At 54.1% G+C, this 27,253-nt stretch overlaps 4 protein-coding genes across 12 annotated transcripts; 3 read left to right on the top strand and 1 right to left on the bottom strand.

The window, feature by feature from the left end:
• Window positions 1-78: 78 nt before the first annotated feature.
• Window positions 79-9,536, top strand: Tmem134 (transmembrane protein 134). 7 transcript variants are annotated; one of them, XM_023564419.2, is made up of 7 exons: window positions 83-350; window positions 1,190-1,254; window positions 1,698-1,835; window positions 1,956-2,032; window positions 3,953-3,997; window positions 4,169-4,192; window positions 4,266-4,631. In XM_023564419.2, the coding sequence occupies exons 1-7, from the start codon at window positions 177-179 to the stop codon at window positions 4,346-4,348; spliced, it is 606 nt and encodes a 201-aa protein (XP_023420187.1). In that variant the 5' UTR covers window positions 83-176; the 3' UTR covers window positions 4,349-4,631. The 7 variants fall into 7 exon arrangements, with proteins under 7 accessions (XP_023420189.1, XP_023420188.1, XP_023420187.1 ...); XM_023564418.2 differs by having other exon boundaries at window positions 88-350; window positions 4,139-4,192; XM_023564417.2 differs by having other exon boundaries at window positions 90-350; window positions 4,136-4,192.
• Window positions 6,656-23,957, bottom strand: Cabp4 (calcium binding protein 4). 2 transcript variants are annotated; one of them, XM_063227625.1, is made up of 7 exons: window positions 23,759-23,957; window positions 13,262-13,514; window positions 12,881-12,911; window positions 12,666-12,809; window positions 11,485-11,594; window positions 11,015-11,162; window positions 6,656-10,930 (listed from the first exon to the last, which is right to left on the bottom strand). In XM_063227625.1, exons 1-7 carry the CDS (start codon window positions 23,776-23,778, stop codon window positions 10,902-10,904), a joined length of 735 nt encoding a protein of 244 aa, XP_063083695.1. In that variant the 5' UTR covers window positions 23,779-23,957; the 3' UTR covers window positions 6,656-10,901. The 2 variants fall into 2 exon arrangements, with proteins under 2 accessions (XP_063083695.1, XP_003468342.1); XM_003468294.4 differs by lacking the exon at window positions 23,759-23,957 and having other exon boundaries at window positions 13,262-13,793.
• Window positions 13,804-19,821, top strand: Gpr152 (G protein-coupled receptor 152). The gene is made up of 2 exons (XM_003468105.4): window positions 13,804-14,475; window positions 16,517-19,821. Exon 2 carries the CDS (start codon window positions 16,556-16,558, stop codon window positions 17,954-17,956), a length of 1,401 nt encoding a protein of 466 aa, XP_003468153.1. The 5' UTR covers window positions 13,804-14,475; window positions 16,517-16,555; the 3' UTR covers window positions 17,957-19,821.
• On the top strand, window positions 21,943-27,190 carry Coro1b (coronin 1B). Of its 2 annotated transcripts, none has more exons than XM_003468293.5 (11): window positions 21,943-22,081; window positions 22,823-23,025; window positions 23,386-23,508; window positions 23,602-23,731; window positions 23,957-24,138; window positions 24,225-24,344; window positions 24,949-25,053; window positions 25,126-25,271; window positions 25,517-25,574; window positions 26,285-26,554; window positions 26,699-27,190. In XM_003468293.5, the coding sequence occupies exons 2-11, from the start codon at window positions 22,825-22,827 to the stop codon at window positions 26,822-26,824; spliced, it is 1,461 nt and encodes a 486-aa protein (XP_003468341.1). In that variant the 5' UTR covers window positions 21,943-22,081; window positions 22,823-22,824; the 3' UTR covers window positions 26,825-27,190. The 2 variants fall into 2 exon arrangements, with proteins under 2 accessions (XP_003468341.1, XP_013006280.1); XM_013150826.3 differs by having other exon boundaries at window positions 21,989-22,088.
• The last annotated feature ends 63 nt before the right edge of the window (window positions 27,191-27,253 follow it).

Below are 27,253 nucleotides of genomic sequence, written 5' to 3'. Positions count from 1 at the left end.
GAGGATTGGCAGGGGCGGGACCGTTGTGAGGGGCGGAGCCTCTGCCGGGGCGCCAGCCAGTCGGGCTCCAGAGGCGCCGGCGCGGAGGCGGGACCCGCGCGTGGGGGCGGGGCCGCGGCCCCCTGGGCGGTGAGCGCAGATGGCGGCGGCGCAGGGCGTCTGAGCGGGCGGGGGCCATGAGCGCCGCCCGGTCCCAGTTTAGCATCGATGACGCCTTCGAGCTGTCCCTGGAGGACGCGGGTCCTGGGCCAGAGTCCAGCGGGGCGGCCCGCTTCGGGCCGCTGCACTTCGAGCGCCGGGCTCGGTTCGAGGCTGCTGACGAAGACAAGCAGTCCCGACTACGCTATCAGGTGAAGGGCCCGGCCCACCTCACCCCTGCCCCAGGCCGGGCCCTGGAGAACCTCAGCTGGGGGAGACTCTGCCTAGAGGCCCCAGCTGGAGCGGGAGACCGCCCTCGATGTGACCCCCCCCGATCCAGATCCGTGCTCAGACCCGGTCAGCTTTGATTTCTGGAGCCAGCCAGCCCTGGAGAGACCGGCTCTGCTGCTTGGGAGCTCATCTCCCAGCCACAGTGGCGAGCTCTCCTGGAGTCCCGCGCATCCTGGGGGCTGAGCCCTCGCCCCCAAAGGCTTGGAGAGCCCTTCTATATCAGAACCAGGCAGAGCATCTCTGAAATCTAGGAACATGTATCTCCTTTTCTGCTCTGAAGTCCGCATCCCATTTCCTCTGAGCTGGAGGCTCCCGCTCATGACAACTCTGCTCACGTCCCTTGACTCCCACTGAACAGGAAATCCTCATTTTCCCAGGAAGCCACCACTACTAGAATCCTTTTTCTGGGCACCCATACCAGATTCCTGTGCCCTTAACCTGGGAATTTTGGGCCTTTCCCTACCACCCCTAATCCAAAGCTACTTTGCTGGGCCCCTGAAATGACATCCTCAGAACTTCAGAGGTCACCTACCCCAGGGAACCCTCCACCGACTCCTTCTGACCCCTGCTGTCCAATTCCCCTACCATTCCTACCTGGGTTTCGGTTTCTATGAATCATCAAACCCGTTCTTCTGGGAGGGTGGAGGGCCAGGTGAGCAGCTGCCAGGTGGCCAGAAAAACAGCTTTCCAGTCTCCCCAAGAGGGGAGTGAGAAAGGGCCTGAGGCCAGCCACCCCTCTGAACCCTGTGTTCTGGAACAGAACCTGCAGAATGATGAAGATGTAGCCCAGCCTTCTCCGGAACCAGATGGGGGAGTCTGCACCAGGTCAGGGCCAGGTGGGGACCCATCCTGTACCCTGAGCTCCATGGCCCTAGTTTCTGTCCACAAGGGCTTACCAGTGCATGATCCCAGTACACTTAGCTCTCCTATTCTGTCCTGTAAGGATTCCTAGCTCCACACCCATCTTGGGGTCTCCTGTCCAGCATGCTCATCCTCTTACCCTAGTGCCTGATCTCCCCACTCCCCCAACCCCTTCCAGATCTTAATGCTGTAGGAACCCTTAACCTGGCCTGGCCTACCCTCCCCTGCCTCCCTACAGGTCATCTGTGCTGCAGGAAACCCTAGCTTTCATTCCTAGTGTTCCTCCACCCCTAGCCCTGCAGAACTCCCGTTTTTGAATGCATCATTCCCTGTGCCCTCTCTGAGCCCTCAGTCCTTTGAAGGGCCATCCTTTGACCCTGCACCCATCCACATACATACTTCTTCAGGATCTCCTTCTTTGCTTCCCCCTGCCCCTCACTGGGCCTGTCCTGCAGGGATTCTGGCCGAACATCCATCCGCAGTTCCCAGTGGTCTTTTAGTACCATCAGCAGCACCACCCAGCGCTCCTACAATGCCTGCTGCAGGTGAGACCTTCTTAGAATGAGTCCCAGACTCTGAGTACTACTGGCCAATCAGCCATGACACTTCTCCCACCCCACCCCCCTTCACCTTTTTTGTACTCACCCTGCTCTCCTCCCACCCAGCTGGACCCAACATCCTCTCATCCAGAAGAACTGCAGGGTAGTGCTGGCCTCCTTCCTGCTCCTGCTGCTGGGACTGGGTGAGTACCCTGAGGGCCGTGGCCTCCCCTCCCTCCTTCTGTGTAGGCTGTTTCCCCCTGGTTCAGTGAGCATCTCGAGAGTTACAGGTGAGGGTTTGAGAAGGACAAACCCAGGCTCCTAGTCAGCCATTTACACAGACCACAGAACAGAACCTGAACCAGTGCTCTGAAGACTCTTTAAAGCTTAACCTGCTTAATCCATCAGGAGACCAAACAGTTACTGCTGTTTATTCTGTGTCCACTTTAGCTTTACAAAGGTCACTCACTAAATAAGAGGCAGGGCCTAGAACCTGTGTATAGAGGCAGGTGCTGAGAGCTGTGGGTGTCCCTGTGACCAGGATGCTGAGCACCTGCTAGCTCCATCCAGAGGCTGGTCACTTCCTCTTCTTTCTGGAGTCTGAGAGCTGACCAGGACTTGTTTCCTCCTCCATTGCTCAGATGCGAATACTGAGGTCTAGAGCAGGCCAGTCTCATAGCCAGATGTCTCTGACTGCCAGGCTCGTCATCCTGTGGAACAGAGGAGGCAGGGTCCCAGGGAGGATCTAGGATTGTGGTGAAGAAGGCCCTTTAAAGAAGGACTAGCTGTGGTTCTGCTCTAGCTCCCCCTCTTCCCATCTTCAGGAAAGTCAAAGCCAGCCAGGCTCCCTGGGCCAGAAAGCCCCACCCCAGCTCTAGGTGTCCGGGGCTCGAGGAAGCTACTGCTGCCCAGTACCACTGCATGTCAGATACCAGTGACACTGGCCATGGGCACTCACTCTCTTCAGCCCAACGAAGTGGCACCATTCCAGCTTCTACATAAGGACATGAGGCACTTGCTGATAGAGGGGCTTCTCAAGCTGCAGCTAGGAAGTAGGTGCGCTGGGATTTAAACCCACATTCACGGCTACAAGCCTGGGAGCCACCAGGAGCCCTTGCAGGAATTAAAGATGCCTCCTCTGAGAGGGCAGAGCACATAGCCCTAGTCAGGGTGCAAGGAGTGAGCTTGGGTCCCTTTCTGGAGTACTCTGCTGCACACAAAGCACGTGGTGGCCCTTTAAGCCTCCAGGCTGTATCCCTCCCCTTGCTGTATCTCCCCCCATCTTCCTATAACTGTGGACCCAGGAGTCTGGGTCTGAAAAGCAGACCCTACCTGACCTCTTTAGCTTCTCCAACATCAGTCATCCTTGCCCGGGGCTCCAGGCCCTACCAGATTCCTGTAGCCTAATCTCTTCTTGCCCAGTCTGTCCTTTTAGACAGGTCCAGTTCCCTCCGGCCTCTGGGCCTTTGCCATGTTGGGTCTAGAATTCTGTCTGCCTGAGGATGCCCACAGCAAAGCCTCTAAAGTCAGACAGTCTTGGCAAAGTGACTTCCTGTCTGTGCCTCAGTTTCCTTTTATGCCTGATTCCTTCTGTCAGAGTGATTAATAAGACAGTGTATGCAACATGCTTAGCCTGTTGCCTGGCATTCCTGGTGAACAGAGTCAGAGTCAACCATGATTGCTCTTGTCACTGTGGCCCATTCTCCATGTAGATGTCACTTCCCCCATGCAGCCCCTCTGTGGTCCTCTGGCCTCTCACACCATATCCTGATCACCTGCATTATAGCCTTGGAATTCTTGGTGATGCTTTTACTAAGCAAGAGCCACAGGGCCTGGGGCATACCTGCCTTTCACAATGGAATTCGCAATACCAGTTGTGCAGGACCGGTTCCATAAGTGTTTACTGAATGACTTAAGCCCATACCGGAGCAGAAGTCTCTTCTTTCACAAACATGTACTAGGGTCTCCAAGTGCCCTGCTCTGAAAACACTGAGCTTGGTGAGCTTCCTAGGGAGGTGGGCGGGGTCTCTGCTCAGGCCTAGTCTGGGGTTGGGGGTGGAAAGCCCAGCCCTCACCCAGAGTCCTCCCCGACTCCGTCCAATGGTGGCCCCATCTCTGTGCAGTGCTGATCCTGGTCGGCGTGGGATTGGAGGTGGCCCCCTCGCCAGGTAAGCACTCCCGACCTGTGCCCACAGGTCCTTGGCAAACCAGCCCCCTCCCAGAAAGAATCCACTTCTTTCAGCCCAGAAGGAGGCTGGCCCAGCGGTTCGGAGCCTCCCCCCATGAGCCACCACCTCTCCCCCCAGCAGGTGTCTCTAGCGCCATCTTTTTCGTGCCAGGCTTCCTGTTGCTGATCCCTGGAGGTGAGAGGGGGCCCCCTGTGCAGGCTGGGGGACTGGGTGGGGCCTCAAGTGCTGACAGGCTCCACCCCCACAGTCTACCACGTGATCTTCATCTACTGCGCTGTGAAGGGCCACCGAGGCTTCCAGTTCTTCTACCTGCCCTACTTTGAGAAGTGAGCCTCACCCGGATGGCCAGACACCCGTGATTCAAGCCCTGGGACACTGTGTCACCTCCATGGGGTGCTCCTCGGACCCTTCACCTGTTGTGCTGGCCCCATCTCAAAATCAGGTCCTCCAGGAGTGTTGCAATGCCAGCCCCCTCGGGAGTTTGCTCAGGAAGTTTGGGGGTGCAGGCCCCACTGGGAACACCACTCCTCTCTTGCTCTGTGCCTTAACATATTCTCAGGCCTGGGGGCAACAGGGGTGTTACTTTGTGCTAATAAAAAGATAGTTAATTCCATTAGGGACAATTAAGCTTTCCTGTTCCACCATTTCTGGCCCAGCCCTGGGAATGAAGGGTGTCACTGACCTCCCCATGAATGTTTAGACAGCTCTGATGCTTGAGACTTGCTCAAGATCGTGACATTCTAAGGACAGAGCCAGGACAAGAAGAGGCGCTTTCAACCTCCCCTACCCCCCAGCTCTGGGTTCGGAGGACACTGTCTGCCTAGGAAGGTAGCTCCAGCACCTATCCTGGTAGCCCTGGCCAAGGGCACTCAGATGACGTAGGGCTGGGGCCTGGAGGTTGCTATCCTGGTTCCAGCCTGGCTCTGGGGCCTTGGGCTGCCCCAGTCAGCCCTGAATGTGGGCCAGGAGGAGGCCTAGGCCAGCCCCTCCCCCCACTGCCCTACTTCCCCAGCTAGAGGTTGAGAGAATCAGGGGGCAGAGGGCATCCTGGCAGAGAGCCTCCGTGATCCAAAACACTTGGAGCCAAGAACATCAGAAATGGGTCATCTTGAATTTTCAGAAAATTGAAATACCTCCAAATCTCAGGAACCAAGAAATAGAATCTTTAGGAACCCAGAAATCTGAGCTCATAATAGCAACCATTTGTCAGGCCTTGTGGTAAACCCTGAACCCAGGCCGTGTAATGGAATCCCTAACTAGCTCAATCTATCTCATTTTACGTGTGATTTTTTTGGTGCCAAGGATCAAGCCCAAGTCCTATGCACTGAGCTATATCCCCAGCCCTGTTTTATATTTTGAGACAGAATCTTGTTAAGTCACTAATTTGTCCAGGCTGGTCTTGAACTAGTGATCCTCCTGTTTCAGTCTCCTAGAGTGCTGGGATTACAGGTGTGCATCACCAAACCTGGATCTCAACTCCATTACAAGGAGGAGGGGCCTGAGGCCCAAGAGGGGACCCCATTTTACAGAATAAGCACTGACTTGCCCAAAGACAGCCAGTGGGCCACTGACAGAAACTTAACCAGGCCCCTCCCATGACTGGAGGAGCAGGAGAGGGGAACCAGACCCTGGCCTGGAGCCCCTGAGGAGCATTCCGTCTCCTAATGAAAGCTGAAGTCCCACTAGACAGGGACCGCCCACCGAGTGCCAGCTCCAGAGTGGTGGGCACCTTTAGAACCCCCATGCGTTTGTTGAATGGTCACCCAAGCCTCTTACTCCTACTCTCCTGAACCATTCCGCCTCAGCACCCCACTACCACACTTTGGGGGGCCCCTTTTGGATGCAAGAACTCCTTAGCCAGTGGTACCCAAACTAGCTGTGGGCAAGAACCTATTTACATCCCTCATCTTTCATGGACCAACACTTCTGCAAGAAAATAAAAGAAACAGTAATATAGAGAATCCAAATCACCCCCCCCCCCAGCACGCACCCCTGCACCTGCACTGGTGTTGAACCCATGGCCTTTGCATTGAGCTACATCCCCAGTTTTTTGGGGTTTTTTTTTTTTGTTTTGTTTTTTTGGTACCAGGAATCAACTCAGGACCTTGCACTTGCCAGGCAGGCACTTGTGCCTGCAGAGCTATATCTCTGGCCCCCATTTTTTTTGTTTGCTTGTTCATTTTGAGACGGGATCCCACTTAAATCACTAAATTTCCCAGCCTGTGTTTGAAGCCTCCCAAGTGCTGGGATTGCAGATGTGTGCCACCCACCCAACTCAGGCTCACCATTTCGATTCTCAGAGTAGTCCCGTCAAAATCACATTGCAATAAATGTAAACAAAACAGACATGAAAAAGAAAAATTACAGCTGGGCATGGTGGCACACACCTGTAATCCCTATACTCGGGAAGCTGAGGCAGGAGGATCACCTTGAATTCAAGGCCAGCCTGGGCTACGTAAAAAGTTCAAGGGCAACCTGAATTGCATATCAAGACCTTGTCTCAAAAATAAATAAGTAAGGGGCTGGGGATTTAGCTCAGTGGCATAAACGCCTGCCTTGTAAAGCAGGCAGTCGTGAGTTCGATCCCTGGTACCGATAAAAAGGAAAAAGACAAAAAAATAAGTAAGTAAATAGCTATTTTTTTTTGTCTTTTTCCTTTATTGAAAAGTGAGCAGCAGACAGGCAGTTAATAGAGTCACTACGAATACTTTTTCTCATTCCATAATCTTTGGTGTTGGAGTCTGAACCCAGGGCCTCAAGCATGCTAGGCAAACGCTCTGCTGCTGAGCTACTTCCCCAGCTCTCATTTTACAACCTCAGCCAAACAGTTATTCCGGAAGTGGTGAGTCACAATGTACCAGAGTCAGCAAATACAGGCCACAGCATGGATTTTCTATGTTGTAATAGGTGGGGAATACTCAAAGTATAAGACAGCAGTATAGGCTGGGCATGGTGCTACCATGGAGGCTGAGGCAGGACGGCTTGAATTCAAGGCCAGCCTGAACTGCGTAGTGAGACCTTGTCTCAAAAATAAAATAAAAGGTAACAAGGGTTCATGGCATGTAAAATTATTTAAGCTCCAAATTTCAATGTTTTGTGAAGTTTATTAAATTTTCAGCATGCTGACACCTATTTGTTTAAAATGTTGACCATGACAGCTTTGCTTTACAAATGTAACAGCAGCATTGAGTGAACAGTTGTGACACACCTCAGTGGACCCTGACATGATGTTTGAAGCCTGAAATATTTACTAGAGAAAAAAAAAAGTAGGGGCCGGGGGTATAGCTCAGCGGTACGGTGCCTGCCTGGCAAGCACAAAGTCCTGAGTTTGATTCTGGGTTCAAAAAAAAAGTTTCCCAATCTAGTTATCCACTCCAGATATCAACACTTACAAAATGCTCGGGTTTTGTTACAAAGTGAGCTCAGTACCAGGAACTGCATAGGGAGACCTTGTCTCAAAAAGACAAAAAAAAAAAAAAAGTACTTAGGTGGTTTTTTGTTTGTTTTGTTTTTGTGTGGTGTTGGGGACTGAGCCCAGGGAGCGCTAAATTATACCTCCAGCCCTCTACATTTTTTCCCCCTTAGTACTAGGGCTTGAGCCTTTGTTGTCTTTTTTGGTACAGGGGATCAAACTCATAACCTACACTAGCAAGGTGGATGCTTAGGTCGGTGAGCTAAATCCCTGGCTCTTGAGCATTTCTATTGTTTATTTTGAGATGGTTTTATTAAGTCACTGAATAGCCTGCACTGAGTTTAAACTTCCAATCCAGCCTCAGCCTCCCAGGGCACTGGGATTACAGGTGTGTGCCACCATGGTCGGCAAGTTTGGCAGGGAAGGGAGGCAGCACTGGGGACTGAAGTCAGGATTTTTACACTGGACTACAGCCCCTGCTTTTCTTTTCTTTTTTTTTTTTTAGCTTTTAAAAATTTCAAAACAAGGTCTCTAAATTGTCTAGGTTGGCCTTTGATTTGCCATCCTCCGGCCTCAGCCTCTCAAATAGGTAGGATTACAGACATGCATCCCCATCATACCTAGCTCAATGCCTAAGTTTAAATGATTTTTGGGTTTTGGTGGTTTTTTTTTTTTTTTTTTTTGTGCTCAAGATTGAACCTAGGGGGCTGGGGATTTAGCTCAGCGGCATAAGCGCCTGCCTTGCAAGCAGGCAGTCATGAGTTCGATCCCTGGTACCAATAAAAACGAAAAAAAAAAAAAAAAAAGGATTGAACCCAGCCCTTTTCCCCACTAGGCAAGAACTCTATAACCAGCTACACTGCAGCCCATGGTTTGAAATTTTTTTTTTTTTTTTTGGTTTTTTTGAGACAGGGTCTCACTATGCAGTTCAGGCTGGCCCAGGCTGGTCTCGAACTCACAATGATCCTCCTGCCTCAGCCTCCCTAGTGCTGGGATTACAAACGTGAGCCACCACACCCAGCCACGGTTTGAATTTTTTTCACTAATTTATCTAATACTGGTCTGGATTGACAGCAACACTTTTCAGGGAATGATAACAATCTAAACTCTAATATATATTGTAAATCTATTGTATATTGTATATATCACAATTTGAGGATACATTAATAGGAAGGTGTAACCCAGGTGTAGTGGTAAATATCAGCAATCTAGCAGCTAAAGTAGAATCTTGAGCTGGGTGTGGTGGTGCATGTCTGTAATCCCAGCTCTCAAGAGGCTGAGGCAGGAGGATCATTGTAAATTAGAGACCAGTTTGAGCTACAAAGTGAGTCCAAGGCCAGCCTGAACTGCATAGTGAGACCTTGTCTCAAAAACACACCAAAAAAAAAGTAGAAAGGTCTTGAGTTCAAGGCCAGGTTGAACCATACAGTAAGACCCTTCTGTCTCAAGAAAAAGGAGGAGAAGGAGGAAAAGAAGGAAGAGGAAGAGGAAGAGAGGAGAGGGAGGAAAAGGGATGAGTGAGAGGAAGGAGAATTTCCTTAGGGAACAGTGCCTTACTTTTTGTTGTGTTTTGTTTTGAGACAATGTCTAACTATGAAGGCCAGCCTGGCTTTGAACTCCCCTGCCTCACCCTCCCAAGTGCTGAAATTACAGCTGTGAAACACCATGTCCCTCTGTACCGTCTTTTTTTGATTAATCTTGATAGTCTCTTTTCCAAGCCATCGCTTTCCCCTTCTAGTGGCCATATGCTTTGAGCGTGTCTCCTACAACCTCGACTCAGCTATGAAACGGAGCCTGACCTCTGCCCTTCTGTATCTGTCCCTGTAGGAGAACCCCTGGTGTGTAGCTGGGCACGTGACCTTCCAGATAAAGACTACATTTCCCAGTATCCTTGCCAAGCAGGCAAGTGATACGCTCTGCTTCATGGATATAAGTGGCCTTACTTCACACTGTAACCTTTTATTCTTTTTTATTGACCTCCATCCTACCACCAGGAAAACAGACAAACCTTAGGAAGGCAGGACAGCTAGCCAGGAACCTGAGTCCTTGAAGAAGACACCACATACAGACTTACTGTGGAAATAAATTTCTATTCTGGTAAAGGCATCATTTGTTTTATTTTGGTGTCTGTTACAAGAAATACAACCTAACAGGGATACTTTATTTTTGGAACTAGAGCTCTCTGACCTTTTGTGTCTGTTTGGTTCTTTTAGGGTTTGTTTTGTTTTGCTTTGTTTGAGATAGGATCTTGCCTTGTAGTTCAGATTGGCCTCAAACTCCAGGCAATCCTCCTGACTCAGCTTCCTCAATGCTAGGATTATGAGCATGTACTTTTTGTTTTGGGACTGAGGAAATCCAAGATCTTCACCCCAAGCTATGTACCCAGCCTTCATTTGTTTTAAATTTTGAGGTGAAGTCTCACTAAATTTCTAAACTGCTTAAACTGTGTTCAAATTTATAATTCTCCTGCCTCGGTCTCCCAGGGTATTGGGAGTAACAGGTTTGTGCCACCAAATCTAGCTGACTCTGACTTTTTTTTTTTTTTTTTTTTTAGACAGGGTCTCATTATCTAGTTCAGGCTGGACTTAAACTCACTTTGTAGCTCAAAATGGCCTCAAACTCCTAGTGATCTTCCTGCCTCAGCCTCCCTCATGGCAAGATTATAGGTGTGCACTATGCCCAGCCACTAATCAGTCGGCCAATGAAATCTGAAGTTAATCAACCTCTCTTTCTTTAGGACAACAACAAAAAAAGATTTCCACATGTCTAAAGCATCCTTTCCCCTCTTTCTCTTCTTTTGTCTCTGGGATTTATATCCACTTAAGACCCTAAATATCTGTTCCCTCAAACCTTCTCAGGCTGGTTTGTGGAAATGTTTTTTCACTCCCCTTTCCAGGAACAGGGCAGCACTATGAGGCCCTGGAATGGATCCAGATATTAATTTCTTGCCATTTAGACTATATGGGACTGTGGGCCTCCCAGGCCCCCAAGCCTTTCTCCAGATCTGAAACCCCCTCGGGGTCAGCCCCCTCTACAACTCCAGCCTTGGTCTTTGGGACCTAGGCTCCTCCCTTTCAAGTTCACTTTGTGTAAGTAGTGAGAGGAGGCCGGCCACCCTCTCAGTTCACTGTGTTACTATGGATCCCCCCAATTGTCCCTACTTGAATACTTCCAGCACCAGGGAGGGAGCTTTCTACCTGCCAAGGGTGCAGAGAGATCGAGGACTTGCTCACAATGTGGACTGGTGGATGCTTGAGCATACATTTTCTCCAGGTCACTCAAGCAGTGGGTGGGTGGTGAGGGTGAAGACAGGCAGGTGACTTCACAGACAGATTCTAGAGCAAGACGCTGCCCAGGGTAGAAGGATTCTGGGGACTGCTAGGTCTCTGCCATCCTGGAACCTCCTTGCATGCAGCCTGGTCCTGGTGGTATCTCGGGCCACAGTGACAACAGGTCCTCCCTGCAGGTGTCTCAGTGGGTAGACAACATCATCACAAACTCTGGGGAAGAGAGGGACAAGGTTTGGGCCAGCCCAGGTTCGGGGACTGCAGGAAGTGCTGGAGGGACAGGAGGAGCGGACTCACCATCAAAGTCTATGGTGCCATCCCCATTGAGGTCTATGTCTCGAAGCATCTCATCCAGTTCTGTCCCCTCCAGAGGTTCCCCCAGCAGAGCGGGTGCTACCTGCCTCAGCTCCGCCACAGTGATTCTTCCATCCTGGTCCTTGTCAAACTAGGAACCAGGCAGGGCTCAGTCACTACCACCTCAAGGTGCCTCTGTACCCAACTCCATTCTTGACACAGCCTGTAGGCAAGATGCTCCCACCACCATCCTGCCCCACACACTTCAGGCTTCCCTATCCTCCTATGCCAAGATGGTGCCCGCTGCTCCATAAATGTCCCCACTGGGAAGGAGCTGAACTCTTTTTGCCCATCCCTAGGCCTGGGGCCTCCACCTGCAGGGCTCTGGGCTTCTAAAGACAGAAGCCCCAGTCTCCCAGGGAGGACGCTCTTCAGCCATGCCACCCACTGCCCACCCCCTCCACAGGCCACACCTCTCGGAAGGCAATGCGCAGCTCCCGCACCCCCAGCATATGTGCCGTCTCCTCTCTCAGCTTTGGGCCTATCAGCTCCAGGAACTCCTCGAAGTCCACAAAGCCACCCACTGTGGACCCAGGAAAGGAAGTCACAGAGGAAGGCAACTCCCCCTCCACCCACCATGCTCTGCATCCAGAAGAGGCACCCTTGACCCCACCCACAGAGGAGTGGAAGGCCTGATTCCCAAACCCAGGGCTGCTGGAGGGGCTTTGGGACCAGGTGTGCAAAAAGAGGCCAGGCTCCGAAGCAGACAACCCAGATTCAAATCCTGGTTCCAATACCAGGACACACATGACCTTAGGTAACTTATCAACCTCCTTTTCTCATCCTAGGATGGGTCTGATACCTACTCTGCATGCTGCTGTGGGGTTCACAGCCCAGCAGGGGACAGAGAGTGGCCCCAGGTGAGCAGGCCACAAAACACCAGTGGCCAGGCAACAACTTTGGGGTGAACAAAAGGAGCTGGACACCAAATAGCCACAGCCACTGTAAACTTTGTGCCCATTTCAGAAATTGTGAGAAAAACCACAGGTGTCCCAAAAGGAAGGGAATCTGATATTGGCCTCAGGACAAACCAGCCAATGATAACCACACAAGGGCTGCTCAGCACTCAGGTCAGGGCTCCGTTACCCAGGCCTCACTGGGCCTCCGGAGACTGGATTCCTGGTGACTCTGACCAAGGCAGCTACCACCAGGGTACAGTGAGTGAGGCACAGTGAGAGAGAAGAGGGACAGCCCTTTGGCACCGAGTTACAATGAACTGGAGGCTGCGACCAGAGGCAGGTGGAAAGCCTGAAGGTATACAGAGGCGAGACCCGCTTCTCAAGGTCCCCCTTAACCCAAGCCCACTTCTATATCACCCTGCAGCCATCCTTGCCCATCTTGCCGCACCAACAGCTGGAGCTCGGACTGAGCATCCCTGCATCTGACGGGACCCATGTTCCTGCCAGTACCTCCTAAACTGTCACTCTTGCCTGCTTCCACTTTCACTGCCAAAAGACTCCTAGAAATCCCTTCTTGCCACCACTTAGCCCCCTGAACCAGGAGGGTGCCCATGCACTGAAAGGACCAGAGCCAGCCTGCCCTGCCCCACCCTGCACAGCCGGCCACCCCCGCCCTGTGGGGCTCAGACACTTACTGCGCATCTTCACATGCTGGGCAACTTCGAGGAGCTCCATTTCGGTGGGCATGTACCCCAGTGTCCGCATACAGTCGCCCAGCTCCCGGTGGCCGATATAGCCATCCTGGTCAGTGTCAAACTCCTCGAAGGCAGCCTGCAGCTCTGCAAGGGGAGGGAGGTCAGACCAGGTGGCCAGGCCCAGGGACACCTCCAGGCCCCCAGCAACCACTCACCTTCCAGCTCCTCGGGGCCCAGCTCACGGTCCTGCAGGAAGATGGACCAGCATGTCCTCAAGACCAGCCACAGCTCTGTCCTTCCTCCTCCAGTCCCTGCCTAGGCTGGCCTGCGCAGGGCCAGCTCACAGTGCAGGCAAAGTTCCATTCTCCTGGCCACTCCCCAACAGCAGAGAACTTCCTTGGCATCCCAGAACCCTGAGGCCCAGCTCGGCCCACTGTGCTGGAGGCCTAAGCCCCACCCCCACAGTGTAGGCTCCCCCAGGCTGGGCCAGAAGGGCAGAAGATCCAGGCAGTTAGGAGCAGGAGGGCTGAGACTGAGGCACGGATTCCACCCCCACCCCACCCCCAGCCCACAGCCCAGCCCAGGTTCCCCCTGACCTTCCCAAATATGCGGTTGAGCAGGGGCCCATAGGTCCTCTGAGCAGCATCCTGCTGGGGGTCAGAACGATGCCGGTGGGATTGGCGGCGAGAGGTTGGCCCAGAGGGCGCTGGTGATGGCTCTCCTTTCTTCTCTTCTGTCCTTGAAGGCTTTTTGCTGCTCCTCGAGGCCTCAGGATCCTGGACAGAGGTTTGCTCCCCAGCACTGCCCTTCCGGGACCCTTGGGACTTCTTTTCTTTCTTGCTCTTCCTCCTGGCCAGAGGGGGGCCCTCAGCACCACTGCCCAGAGACACAGCCTCTGCAGGGGGCTTCTGGGAGCTGGGGCCTGAGCCTGGACTGTGCTCTGTGGCCATGCGGGAGACACAGCCAGACCGAGGCCACAGCTCCCCAAGCACCTTTGGCTCTCAGGAGCCCCAAAGCTGCTTAGGTGCCCAGTCTTCCAGGTGATTGCCTGGGATCAGGCCCTGAGGGCGATTAGGGTAAGTGAGGTAGGCAGCTCAGGACCTAATCCCTGCCTTCTGCCCTGAATGTGTCACCAGAACAGTCCTCAGCAGCAAAGGGTGCCAGGACACCATTGCTGCTATGAACTTCAGGCTCCAGCTTGGCCACTCCTCAGCTAGGAGACCCAGTCAGTTCTCTGAGTCTCAGTTTTCTCATCTATACGATGGGGAACATTACTAAAGAGCTGCATTCTCAGCCCAGCTCTATGACAGCCAGGACTCAGCCGAGCAAAGAGCACCGAGGAAGACTTCTCAGGCAGGGGATGAGCACAGGCCTCTTACAGCCTAGCGCCACCCTCTCCAGGGGTGACATCCTGGATGGGGCCAAGAGCCTGCGAGACTCAGAAGGAGGCCACAGCACAGAGGTCTCAAATGCTGACTGAGAGGCAAGGGTGCTGTCGGAGGAAGTGGACTCTGGGGAGCACACAGCACATCCTGAGCTGGAGGGGCCCTGGGTGGGGAGAGGGCTCAGCCGTCTGACCCTATAAGCATGGAGGGCCCTGACTGGTCACTTGGCCCTACTGGGCCAGGGTTAGGGTTTCCCAGAGAGCAGCCCCATGAATGATTGATGTCCTCTCAGCTTGGGTTTCCTGCCCTGCCGCCTCTGTGTCTCCAGGTGCCATGCTGCAAGCCCCTGTAGGGGGCCAGGCGGGTGGCTGGGCCACTGGGCAGGCCAGCACGCCTCACTTCCAGCCAGCGGCCTGTGCCTCAAGGTAAGCCAGGTGTCACACTGGGACTTGGGGGAGGGTGCCCAGGTCTTTGATTTAAGGGACTCTGCTGAACCAAGAGCCTGAGGGTTGGGAGGCACAGGGGCTCATGGCCTGGTGTCTGCAACCACGGGCCCAAGCAGGATTCAGCCATGCTGTGGCATCGTGTCCCTTTCCTGGCTGCCCTGTAAGGCCTTCCTCCCCACTCAGAGGGACACTGCATCCGGGGAAGGTGGGGTGGAGACAGTAGACTTGTTGGGTCCTGGGCATGGGTGCCCCCAGACCACCTTGCCCTCATCACCTGCTGGTCCCTCTCCCCTCTTCTCTATTTAGTAGCTCTAGGGGACAAGTAATGGCACCTGTTCCCGAGCTCTGGGAGCAGGAAAGAGGCACAGGTGAGCTAAAGAGGCAAGAGCTGCTCCCAGACCAGGCTACTTGGGGTTCAGACCTCACCCCAAATTTCTGAGCCACCCTCTCTGAAGGGCCAGAGCGTCTGCTGCCAGCCACCTTTCAGACTCTTTAACCCAGAACCCTTCCGTCTTAGAATTTTAACACTTGAATCCAAGGCCATCGGGCATAAAAGGGGTTTATGAAGAGGTGACAAATTCATTTTTGTTTTTTGAGACAGGGACTCACTGTGCAGTTCAGGATGATGTTGAATGCAATATGTAGCCCAAACTGGCCTTGAACTCACAGGGTCCACCTGCCTCAGTGCCCCCACCAAGTGCTAGGATCACAGGCATGCACCACCATGCCCAGCTCTGAGTGGTTTTCAGACTGTAGTCCCTGGAGTTCTAAGAGTACTGTAGTCCCTGGAGTTCTGGCTTTTAATATGACACCACCTTTCAGTTCACATAGAAATTTCACTCTACTTTTTTTTTTTTTTTTTCAACAGGCTCTCACTGTGCAGCTTAGACTGGCCTTTAACTCAGTATGTAGCTCAGGCTGGCTTCGAACACATGTGATTTTCTTGTCATGGCCTTCCAAGTGCTAGGACTACAGGCATGCACCACCACATCCAGCCCACTAGACTTTATTTAAACAAGATTCACAAGCTTACCAATACTTTTAAAAGTCTCCAGTTTAAAGGGCTGGGGATTTAGCTTAGCGGCATAAGTGCCTGCCTGGCCAGTGTGAGGTTGTGAGTTCAATCCCCAGTACTGAAAAAAAAAAAAAAAAAAAAAAAAGTCCCCAGTTTAGTCTACTTGGATACAGATTTCATGTGATACAATGGTTAAGTCTGGGTTTTTTTTTTTAATCTGGGTTTGGGTCCTGGAACTGACTTTCCTTCTTATGACCTTAAGCAAATTACTGATTAGGTGAGGCTTCTGCTCCTTCCCTTGTAAAATCAGTTGTAGAACCACGTAAGGTCATCTATTTAAAATCCTTGGCAATTGCTCAGCAAGTGCAAGGTCATGAGTTCGATCCCTGGTACCAAAGAGGAAAAAAAAAAAATCCCTGGCAAGGACTGGGGATGTAGCTCAGAGACAGAGTGCTTGCCTAACACAAGACCCTGAGTTCAATCCCTAGTACCACCACAAAAAGAAAAAAAAAAACCATAAAAATAAATAAATAAGGGCTGGGGATTTAGCTCAGCGGTATAAGCACCTGCCTGGCAAGCATAAGGTCCTGAGTTTGACACCCCGATACCAAAAAAATAAAACCCCTGCCCCACCAAAGCTACATATGTTGGTATACCAGTAACCCCAGCACTCAGGAGGCTGAAGCTGGAAAATCACCATGAGTCTGAGGCCAATCTGGACTACACAGTGAGTTCAAGGCTAGCCCAAACTACATAGTGAGACCTTGGCTCAAAAAAAAGGTGGGGAGGGCAGGGATGTAGCTCGGTAGCACAACCACCTGCCTGGCAAGTATAATGTCCTGGGTTGGATTTCCAATACCAAAAACAAAACCAAAAAACTCCCTGGTGCAGGCCAACTTCCCAAAAGGTGACAACAGCAGCCCTAAGAGGGACAGTGATTTGCCCGGAGATGTACTGCACTCTCTCCTTCATGCTCAGTCATTCCTGCATCCATTCATTCACCAGGCACCCAGTCCGTGTCCAGCAGTACACTGGGGACTCCCAATGGACACTGCTATGGAAGCCAACTTGGGCGCTGCTGGCCTTGGGCCCCGCACAGAGCTCGAGGATGAGGACTACTACCCTCAGGGTGGCTGGGACACAGTATTCCTTGTGGCCCTCCTGCTCCTGGGGCTGCCAGCTAATGGGCTGATGGCATGGCTGGCTGGCTCACAGGCCCGGCATGGGACGGGTACAAGGCTGGCCCTGCTTCTGCTCAGCCTGGCCCTCTCCGACTTTTTGTTCCTGGCAGCAGCATCCTTTCAGATCTTGGAGATCCAGCATGGAGGGCACTGGCCACTGGGGACAGCTGCCTGCCGCTTCTACTACTTCCTGTGGGCTGTGTCCTACTCCTCTGGCCTCTTCCTGCTGGCAGCCCTCAGCCTGGACCGCTGCCTGCTGGCACTGTGCCCACGCTGGTACCCTGGGCGCCGCCCAGCCCGCCTACCCCTCTGGGTCTGCTCCGGGGTCTGGGTGCTGGCCACACTCTTCAGTGTGCCCTGGCTGATTTTCCCTGAGGCCACCATCTGGTGGTACGATCTGGTCATTTGCCTGGACTTCTGGGACAGCGAAGAGCTGCCCCTGAGGATGCTTGAGATCCTGGGAGGCTTCCTGCCATTCCTCCTGCTATTCGTCTGCCATGTGCTCACCCAGGCTGCAGCCTGCCGGGTCTGCTGCCGCCGCCAGCCTCAGCCCTCAGCCTGTCATGGTTTTGCTCGCGTGGCTAAGACCATTTTGTCGGCCTATGTGGTCCTGCGACTGCCGTATCAACTGGCACAGCTACTCTATCTGGCCTTCCTATGGGACATCTACCCCGGTTACCTGCTCTGGGAGGCCCTGGTCTACTCGGACTACCTGATCTTACTCAACAGCTGCCTGAGTCCTTTCCTCTGCCTCATGGCCAGCACTAACCTTAGAGCCCTGCTGCGCACCATGCTTTCCTCCTTTGCTGCAGCTCTCTGCGAGGAGCAGCCAGGTGGTTTCACACCGGCTGAGCCACAGACACAGGTGGCCTCTCAGAGCCCAGCGCTAACAGCAGAGGCCCAGACACCCCCTCCCCTGACCCAACCTCAGGTGAACCCCACGGCCCAGCTGCCCCTGAGTCCCGTGGCCCAACCTCAGGTGAACCCCACGGCCCAGCCGCCCCTGGATCCTGTGGCTCAATCTCAGGTGAACCCCCCGGCCCAGCCACCATTGGATGATACGGTCCAGCCACAGTCGAGCACAGAGGCCCAGTCCTCTGGTGCTGCTACTGAAACCACCAGGCCCTGTGAGGAAGCTTCCTTCAGCCCATCTCTAGATCCTTCATCTGAGGCCTCTGCGAGCCCAGCAATGCCGGCGGTCCCCGAAGGAGAAAGCCCTGGAAGTGCTCCACCAACAGAGACCCCCAATGCAGGCCCCACATGAGGATCTAAGAAGGCCAGGCCTGCCAGGGCAGCAGAAAAGCCAGAGGGAGTGGAGGAACCAGCCAGTTGGAGAGGCAGGAATTGCAGAGAACATCACTGTTGAAAACCCCACCAAGTCCTCTGACCTGGAAGAACTACAAAGGGAAAGTGAAATGAAGCAGCCAAAGGTCCCACAGGGTTAGTGTCAGCATCCACTGCCCCGTCCTGTCATGCTCTTCCATGGTTGCTGCCAACGCATAGTCACCCAATAGCCTCCTGAGCCATCTCTGATGGTGTCCTGCTTAGTTCTGTCCTCCAGTACCTCAGAAGCCGCCTCCTCTGTACTTTGGTCCTGCTGGAGGAAGATAGTAGGTCAAGCCTGGACACAGGGACAACAAAAAGAAAAATCCCTGCAGAAAAAGGAGCCCACCAAGAGCTGTAGCTCCAAGCAGAAGCCAGAGGCCCCAGTGGCCCATGGGCTGGCCTGGCCTGGCCAAGCCCTCTCTAACAGTACCCTGTCCCAGAAGACAGTGAGGCCAGTGTAAGATTTCCCTCAGCAAGGAAGCTGGAGAAGAGGCAAAAGTGGCCAAGCCTGGATTCAAATCTACTTCTGTGACGCCTTTCCTGGGTGACTCAGGACAGACTACTTTAGAGTTCCTGTTTTGTGGGCTATTTTGAGGATTAAATGAGGGAGCATATGAGGTACCCCCAAAGGAGCCATGTAGCTGGGGATCAGGGAGGAGATGTCCTCTCCATCAAGGGCATACAGAGATAGCCCTTAGGATGGCTGGCTGGAGGCAGGTGGGAGAGCCACCCCCTGGCCAGAGCACCTGGGCTGCTATGACTGGCCTAGGCTGCAGACACGTAGGTGGCCTGAGAGATCGTGGTGCTTGGACCTCTGCATCCTGCGGGGCAGCGAGGGGTTGGCAAGAGACTTCAAAGCCTGATTCCATTCGTCACCTGCCCCCAAACCTCCCAGGGAAGGCTGCACAGATTCTCTAGAGGGGCTGCAGGTAGAGGGTGCACTAGACCCAACCTCACCCAGCTAAGCTTAAGGGCACAGTGTAGAAGTTATCTGAGTGCACCAGTGGCCCCAGAAAGGGCAAAGGTTCCCAGAGGTCACCAAGCTTCTATCAGGCAGAGCCAGCTTCTTGACAACTGCAGAGACTGCCAGAAAAAAGAGGAAGCACTGCAAGCCTGTTCCCCATCTCCTGCCCCTAGTGTCCAAGACCACAGTCCCTACCCCACTCCCCCCACACAGTCCTTTCCCACTAGTTCAGCACTGGGATCTGCAGCAGCTGCGAGATGCCCTCCCCAGCAGGTATAATGAAAGTGGCATTTTATATGCTGCCCTTCCCAAGATTGTACCATTGTAAAAAGGTGGCATGCAGTTTGGGCAGCTGGGTGTGGTGCAGTGAAATCTGGGTTTGAGTCCTAGCTTCCTCTTGGCCTCAGTGTTTGCCTATGTCAATTCAGGATAATGTTTTTCTTGTCAGGTAGCAGGTTGTGGTTATTATCAGAGCCAAACATAGGAAGGGCATGGATTACAGGGACTAAGACAGGTGAGAGAGGGATTGCTGGGCAGATGTGAGTTATTTGAACCTATTCATCCAATAAGTATTTACTGAGCCCATGCTAGTCCTGATGCCTCTCTGGCTGGCCCTCCCTTTTAGAGATACACAGGTGAGGTTGAGGTTGTGATCTCTGGTGCTCCAAAAGAGTTATCTGAATCTTGACTCTAATATTCACTGTGTGTAAACTTTAGCAAAATTCTTGGTTTCTTTGGAACTCAGTTGCCAATCTGTAAAATGGAGATCATAACTGATTAATCTCTATGAAGTGTTTGGATCTTTATCAAATATACAATAAGTGTTCAATCACTGTTAACCCTTAGTTTGATTGTACCCGTGGGCACCCCTGGCCCAAGCCAGGCGTGAGACCAGTATAGGCCAGAGCCTGTGTGACAGGTAGACGCCTGCCAGGTTTTATTCCTCCTCCCTCACTTTTCCCGTTTTATTTTTTGAGGCATACACTCGCTGGGGACAGGACTTGGACTTCTGTCCCCCTTTTTCCTGGCAATGGTCCCAAAGCTTTTCAACATGGAGAGCAGATCAGTGAATAAAACCTCGGCACCAGCCATCTGCCTTGAGGACTGAGCCAACCCTACCGCCAAGGTCCCAAAGGAGACTCTCACTTATAGTGCGTAATTGCTATCCAAGAAAAACACTAGACCCTGAAGTGACCTGTGTGACAGAGAGAATTTTCCCAGAGTTTCACAAAGGAGGCTTATGTTGGAAGAAACAGGGCCTTCAAGCCTCCCACATCATCCCAGCACTCAGCTACTTTTGCTTTCTGGGAGACTCCTTCCATCCTTCTCTAAGGGAAAGACCCTCCCCTCTGTTCCAGAGGGGCCAGATGTTGATTCTGAAGATTTTTTTTTTTTTTTGTCTTTTTCATTTTTTATCGGTACCAGGGATTGAACTCACGACTGCCTGCTTGGAAGGCAGGCGCTTATGCCGCTGAGCTAAATCCCCAGCCCCTGATTCTGAAGATTTTTAACGCTACATTCAGGGATGCCACTCGTTCACCCGCTCAACCTGTACAAAGGGATCACTTGCTGGGTACTGGGTCCCTTTCCGGAAGCTGAGTGTTGAGTTGGGGGAAGGCAAAATCCTTGCCCTCAAGTTATTGACATCCTAGCAGGGAGAAGCATCTGATGATCCAACAGTGATCAAAAACAATGCAGTGGGAACAAGGAAGGGCCAGAGAGTGGGTGAGAGGGATGTCAGGGAGAGCCCCAAGGGAGGTAACAGGTGAGGAGAGACATGGGGTAAGTTGAGGTCTAGAGTCTTTTCAAGACCCAGGAGGAAAGCTTGCAGCCAAAGGGAGGGAACAGGATGCCCTGTCCTGGGGTAGGGGGTTGTTCAGGGATGGGAGAGGTCAGTATCATTGGGCCACAGGCCGGAAGAGGACAGTGGAGGTGCAAGAGGTGTTGGGTAGGGGTCAGACAGGTAGGGTGGCTGGAAAGACAAGGCGGCTGAGGATTGTGTCTCAATCAAGCCGTTGATGGGTTGGGAAGGGAGGCCACCCAGGCTGGTGTGGGCTTTAAACAGACTCTCCTCTGCTGCATCTGGTCCCCACATTCCTGCCTGGCCAGCCTAGGGTTTATGGAGAGCACTGGGAAATGTAAGGACTTTGAAACCAGATAAAGAGTGAACACTAGCTGTGTGCCCTCAGGGAAACACCTGCCCTCTCTGAGCCTGTCTCCTCCCAGGGTGGAGAGGGAATGAGATGAGACACAAGCCAGCCTACCCTCCAACACACAGCCGGGCTCCTTTTCTCTGCCTGTCTTTGCTCTTTTCCTTTTCGTTCTGGGAAAAGGACCCTGCCATCACCTCCTGGTCACTCAGGGTAGTAAATGCCTAAGAGGATAGGAGGGAGCCAGTGCCCTGAACCATGGACTTAAAAGTGGATCCCACAAGGACACCGAAGGCCCCGCGGTCAGATTGGGTGGGGTTGGTTGATCTGGGGAGGCCAGGCTGGGCTCCTTGTTAGAGAAAAAAAAGAGGCTCCGCATAGATGGTCCAGGGAGCAAAGGAAGCTGCAAGGGATCTGCAGCCCTCAATAAAGAGCCTGGCAGGACCCACGGCGTCCACGTGAAGAATGGAACCACTGGACCTTTCCCTGTCTCCTTCCAACGTTGCTTTACTTAGTCGACTTGTCCACGTAGACACCACCTGGAGGAGGCGGGGACAGTTACAGGGTGCCTTAGGGGCGCGCAGTCCGGATGGGGATTGGCAGGTTTGGCTTCATCCTAACCCCGCAACTCCTGTGCATGTCCTTGAACCTTGACCCTTGCTCCAGCCGCTGCAGGGTAACTTTTCACTTTTGGTGGAGAAGCTTTGGACCTAGCCTCTTCGGGGTGGGGCCCCTGCTGGCCCCGCCCCAGTCCCCCTTGACTCCGCCCAACTATTTCGGCGGTCCCACCCCCCGCGCGCGCGCGTGACTCGGCCCCGCCTCTCCAGCCCCTGCCCGGCCCCCTCCCCCGCCCTCGCTCCTCTGTCACTTCCTGATTCCCGCTTCCTGCTTCCCAGAGATCGGGATCCCAAGCAGTCCGAGGCCGCCGCCACAGCCCCCGGCACTCCCGGTGAGCGGTGAGCGGGAAACGGGGCGGGACCCGGCTGGGATCTCGGGCGAGGGCGGGGCCCGGGGAGGGGGGCTGCAAGTTGGAGGAGCACTGTCTCTCCCTTGCGCCCCACCCTCAGTCCTAGCTCCCCTTGGACGTCCAGCCTCTTCTCCTGAGCCAGGGTCCCTAGAAGTTGGGTCCCTGTTTCACCTTGGACCGTGCTCTGAGGTAGATCTGGGATGCTCGGCAACTGGCAGCGTCGTTTTGACCCCTGCTGCGTCCGGCCAAGGCCCCCGGGCCGGCGTTCCTGCAGCTCCCTGCACCTTTCCTGGGACTCAGAACTGGGGCCTAAAGCGTCCTCCAGCAGGCAGACCTTTCCTGCCTCCTGCCCTTCATGCATCCTCCAAATTTCTGGGCAGGAGAGGCAGCGCCGAACCGCCCCGGACCTAAAGAGTTATGCCTTCTTGGGGGGGGGGGCACCACAGCAGAGATGGGGGAGGGTCCAAGGAAAGTTCCTCAAAGCCACTCAGAACTCAGCGATGGCGCGCCCTAGAGATCCGTGCATTTACCCCTGCACATCGGTGCCTGTGGGAGGCAGCCTTTGTCTGCGCCTGTGACCCTGCTCTGTGACTGGGGAAACTGAGACCCAGGCTGGTTCTAATAACCAGCTTTGTTGCACCCTCTCCACCTCCCATCATGCAGCCCAGGGAGCGGTCAGGTCGCTGTGACAACAAGGTGATTCCCCACCTCTCTGCCCTGCAGACATGTCCTTCCGAAAAGTAGTACGGCAGAGCAAATTCCGGCATGTGTTTGGGCAGCCAGTCAAGAATGACCAGTGCTACGAGGACATTCGAGTGTCCCGTGTTACCTGGGACAGCACTTTCTGCGCAGTGAACCCCAAGTTCCTGGCTGTGATTGTAGAGGCCAGCGGTGGGGGTGCCTTTATGGTGCTCCCCCTGAACAAGGTGGGTCCCATCAAGGCTGGGAGGAGGGCTGGAGGGAAGACAGCAGGCACCTGAGCCACTCCTGTGAACTTTCTGCGTACCTCAGAGGCCTGCCTCGTTTGTCCCCTTCCTGCTGGCCACATATTATGATCCATATTTACTGCCCAGGAGGTGTGATCGAAGGTGCCAAAGTGTTTATTGCCACTGAGTCAGAGACAGAGGCTGCAGACATTTCCTGCTTATCTAGGAGGGCGGGATTGGGCACTGTCACATCTGGAGCACCAGTGATCCAGGCTCAGTACATCATCCTACTCCCAGGAGGGGACTGAGGCTCTGGAGAGACAAAGCACAGCCATTCTCACTATGCCTCCATTCCTGCAGACGGGCCGCATTGACAAGGCCTATCCGACAGTGTGCGGGCATACAGGACCTGTCCTAGACATTGACTGGTGTCCCCACAATGATGAAGTCATTGCCAGCGGCTCAGAGGACTGCACAGTCATGGTGAGCGCAGGGCTATTCGGACCAGGGTCTCAGGCATGGCTGGAGGCTGCTGGTAGCAGAGGCCTCAGCCCGACATCCCCATCCCTCCTGCAGGTGTGGCAGATCCCAGAGAATGGTCTGGTTTCCCCACTGACAGAGCCAGTGGTGGTGCTGGAGGGGCACACCAAGCGCGTGGGTATCATCACCTGGCACCCCACCGCCCGCAATGTGCTGCTCAGTGCAGGTCTGCGCTGCTCCCTACCCATCTTACCCCTCTAGCCCCCTCTGCATATGCAGCTCTGGAACATCCTTGCAGCCTCTTCCAGGTCCATCTGACAGATAGGGAAGCTGAGACCTGCAGCAGTTAAGAGAGTTGCTTCAGTCCCGGGGGAGTGGACAGTTAGGTCTGGCAGGCTGATGGCCCCCACCTGCCTGCCCAGGTCTAAGCTGACGGCCCTCTACCTGCCAGGCTGCGACAATGTGGTGCTCATCTGGAATGTGGGCACTGCAGAGGAGCTGTACCGCCTGGACACCCTGCACCCCGACCTCATCTACAACGTCAGCTGGAACCGCAACGGGAGCCTCTTCTGCACAGCATGCAAAGACAAGCGCATGCGCATCATCGACCCCCGCAGAGGCACCCTGGTGGCAGTATGTGGCCCCAGAGGGTGAAGATGGCAGTGGACAGGCCTGGGGTCTTGATCAGGGTGCTGTACTGACCACGTGTCCCTCCCCAGGAGCGGGAGAAAGCCCATGAGGGGGCTCGGCCCATGCGGGCCATCTTCTTGGCGGACGGCAAGGTGTTCACGACAGGCTTCAGCCGCATGAGCGAGCGGCAGCTGGCGCTCTGGGACCCAGTGAGTGGCCGCGATCAGCCTAAGGGGGCAGGCTTGAGACTGGGCCTACTCTGGCAGCATCGTCCAGGACCAGGCTGGCAGGGGTCACCATGGAGAGGACTGGCCCCAGAACCATGCCACTCTCTCCTGATCCTACCCTGTGCTCTCTGGCCTTCCCTGAGGCTCCCCTATCATCTCTGTATCTTTGCTACCCTGCTCCTGCTGATAGAAGGCCCTGTGTGAACCACTCAGCTGGTGTTTAAGAACCAATGCACAGGTTCCTCTTTCAGGAGAGCCCTTTCCACAAAGCGCTCTGTCCTACAGCTATGTTTATGCACAGTAACCAGGGCCTCTCTAAGGCAGAGATGGAGTGCCTGTGGTCCCCAGCATGTGCTCAGTGGCCTGCATAGAGTCTTAAGGCCTAGGGGAGGATGGAAAAGTAGGACCACAGAAGTGGAAAGAATCCCTTGATGGGTCACACTGCGTGGGTGGAGGCAAGGAGGTAGGAGAGAATCCCCTTCGTCTTGGGGCAGCGCTGGCTTGCATGTGAAGCTGCTTAATACCAGTCTTGATCGGGGTTTGAAAGGACAATTGTGGCTTGACCTGACTGCTCTCCATGTACCAGGAAAACCTTGAGGAGCCTATGGCCCTGCAGGAGCTGGACTCAAGCAACGGCGCCCTGCTGCCCTTCTACGATCCCGACACCAGTGTGGTCTATGTTTGTGGCAAGGTGGGGCTTGGCACAGCTGGTGGGAATAAGGGAGGTTTTGTGGTTTGAGCGCTGAGCTCTGTGCCCCTACAGGGTGATTCCAGCATCAGGTACTTTGAGATCACTAATGAGCCGCCCTATATCCACTTCCTGAACACATTCACCAGCAAGGAGCCCCAGAGGGGCATGGGCAGCATGCCCAAGCGGGGCTTGGAGGTCAACAAGTGTGAGATTGCCCGGTAAGGGGATGGGATTCATTCTGAGGCTGGACCTGGGGATGGGTCAGGATGGGGGCAGGGGGTTAAACCCAGGGCATCCAGGGTGAAATGTCACAGAGGGGTCCAAGTGTCAGGGCCCAGTCTATAGGAACCCTTGAGGCCACAAAGGTACCTAGAGTCAGCCTGTGGAAGGCTGGGTGAAGCTGGAAGTGGAGGCTGGGGGCTGCTAGGAGAGCTCTGCTTATGGGGCCTCCTCCCTTTCCCAGGTTCTACAAACTGCATGAGCGAAAGTGTGAGCCCATTGTCATGACTGTGCCAAGAAAGGTGAGGCCGCCTGCTTCTGGAACCCATTTGCTTTCTTCTCTAGTACATATTAGTGATGGGCCAAACGCATGAGAGGATGCAGTGGGTGGGCTGGACAGATGCCAGCATGCACTCGTACCCGGAAGGTAGATGGGGGCTGAGCAGGATGACACAGGGCTAGCTGGGGTCTGTCCCAGAGGAACTGGGAATGGAACGAGGGACGAGAGGTCTGGCTGTCATGGAGAGTTCCATGAGGACAGCCAGGCCACATGGGCTTTGGCATCAGATGCCAAGTGTCTCTGACACACTTCCATTATTCTCCAGCTGACATTTGCTGAGCGTTTCATTCAGTGTGCCAGGCACATCTGGGTGCAGAGCAGGGTGGGGACTAATAGAACCTGCTCCAACAGCTTAGTTCATGGGGCCCAAATGGGGCTCGCAGGATCCCACAAAGCCACATAGTTGGGACCTGCGGTTTGCAATCAAGAGTGGTGACAGCCCTGCTCAGGAGGGTTGGGGATATTGCAGAGGGAGCTGTTGGTATCCAGAAGGGAAGTGAAATGGCAGATTTGAGGTCACTCAGGGCCAGGCCATTAGAGGCTAGGTTAACAGAATGTCAACCCAGGGCCCCGAGGGAAGTGAGAAAGTGGCCACACAGGGTCCAGCTGTGAGCACCTTGGTGGGAGGACCCCCTGTCCCCCAGCTCATCTTGACTTCTACCTGCTGCGCAGTCTGACCTCTTCCAGGATGATCTGTATCCTGACACGGCCGGGCCTGAGGCGGCCCTGGAGGCTGAAGAGTGGGTGAGCGGGCAGGATGCTGACCCCATCCTGATCTCACTGCGGGAGGCCTACGTGCCCAGCAAACCGCGAGACCTGAAAGTCAGCCGACGCAATGTGTTATCTGACAGCCGGCCAGCCAGCTCCAGCCGGCCTGGCACCTCCACATCTACTGCCACCCCCGCCGTTGCCACCCCCAGTGGCAGCCTCACAGGGGCTGAGGTACATGCTCCCTAGTCAGGGTGATACTGGGGCCTGGGTGCCGACCCAGTCTGTGTGTGCCTCTTTGAACCTAAGTCCTCTGTCTGGTGGTTACTTTGAGGAGAGTTGTAGCTGCTGGCCACTGACTTCCTGTTGTCCCTGCAGGAGGCTGGGAAGCTGGAAGAAATCCTGCAGAAGCTTCGGGCGTTGCAGGCACTGATCAAGGAGCAGGGGGACCGTATCACTCGCCTGGAGGAACAGCTTGGCCGCATGGAGAATGGGGATGCGTAGGACCATGGCCCTTGGATCTACCCCCTTGATGCATACCCTCTTTCATCCCCTTCTCACTCGGCTTCTGCTGGCAGGTCACGCACTGGCTGCTGACTGATCAAGGACCTCTGTGGCAGGTCAGGGCCAGTTTGTACCTGACCGGGCCCAGGGCCCAGGCTGGAGTCACTGCCTAGCTGTGGTCACTGTTACTGTGGAGGATTTTTATACCACGGTCAGCTTGCTTATACTCTGAGGGACCATCTCCCCACCACTCCTCCCAGCCTCCTCACCCCGCAACTCCTCCCAGCCTCCCCACCTCCCATCCCCAGAGGAAGTGGCAGGGATGAGCTCTATATTTTCATTCCAAATAAAATTTTCTTTCTAAAACCCTGGCTTGACTGGCTGCTGCAAGCATGGGTCTGAGAAGGAAAATTGGGAAACCTGGGGACA

Source organism: Cavia porcellus, unplaced genomic scaffold (genome assembly GCF_034190915.1).
Source record: "Cavia porcellus strain 051 isolate PalLab524CR breed Dunkin Hartley unplaced genomic scaffold, mCavPor4.1 scaffold_17, whole genome shotgun sequence".
Classification (NCBI taxonomy): domain Eukaryota; kingdom Metazoa; phylum Chordata; class Mammalia; order Rodentia; family Caviidae; genus Cavia; species Cavia porcellus.
The sequence above is the reverse complement of the archived record's forward strand: the minus strand, read 5'-3'. Positions and strand labels throughout refer to the sequence as shown.

What these genes read in the sequence shown, in the direction of transcription:
- Tmem134 (XM_023564417.2), top strand. Translation starts at nt 177, where the DNA reads ATGAGCGCCGCCCGGTCCCAGTTTAGCATCGATGACGCCTTCGAGCTG. An exon ending in AGTCCCGACTACGCTATCAG is followed by an intron (nt 351 to 1,189) that starts GTGAAGGGCCCG and finishes GTTCTGGAACAG; the next exon opens with AACCTGCAGAATGATGAAGA. An exon ending in GCTCCTGCTGCTGGGACTGG is followed by an intron (nt 2,033 to 3,952) that starts GTGAGTACCCTG and finishes ATCTCTGTGCAG; the next exon opens with TGCTGATCCTGGTCGGCGTG.
- Cabp4 (XM_003468294.4), bottom strand. Translation starts at nt 13,615, where the DNA reads ATGGCCACAGAGCACAGTCCAGGCTCAGGCCCCAGCTCCCAGAAGCCC. An exon ending in TCAACCGCATATTTGGGAAG is followed by an intron (nt 12,912 to 13,261) that starts GTCAGGGGGAAC and finishes ATCTTCCTGCAG; the next exon opens with GACCGTGAGCTGGGCCCCGA. An exon ending in TGGCACCATAGACTTTGATG is followed by an intron (nt 10,931 to 11,014) that starts GTGAGTCCGCTC and finishes TCTCTTCCCCAG; the next exon opens with AGTTTGTGATGATGTTGTCT.
- Gpr152 (XM_003468105.4), top strand. Translation starts at nt 16,556, where the DNA reads ATGGACACTGCTATGGAAGCCAACTTGGGCGCTGCTGGCCTTGGGCCC.
- Coro1b (XM_003468293.5), top strand. Translation starts at nt 22,825, where the DNA reads ATGTCCTTCCGAAAAGTAGTACGGCAGAGCAAATTCCGGCATGTGTTT. An exon ending in CAATGTGCTGCTCAGTGCAG is followed by an intron (nt 23,732 to 23,956) that starts GTCTGCGCTGCT and finishes TCTACCTGCCAG; the next exon opens with GCTGCGACAATGTGGTGCTC. An exon ending in GCAGCCTCACAGGGGCTGAG is followed by an intron (nt 26,555 to 26,698) that starts GTACATGCTCCC and finishes TTGTCCCTGCAG; the next exon opens with GAGGCTGGGAAGCTGGAAGA.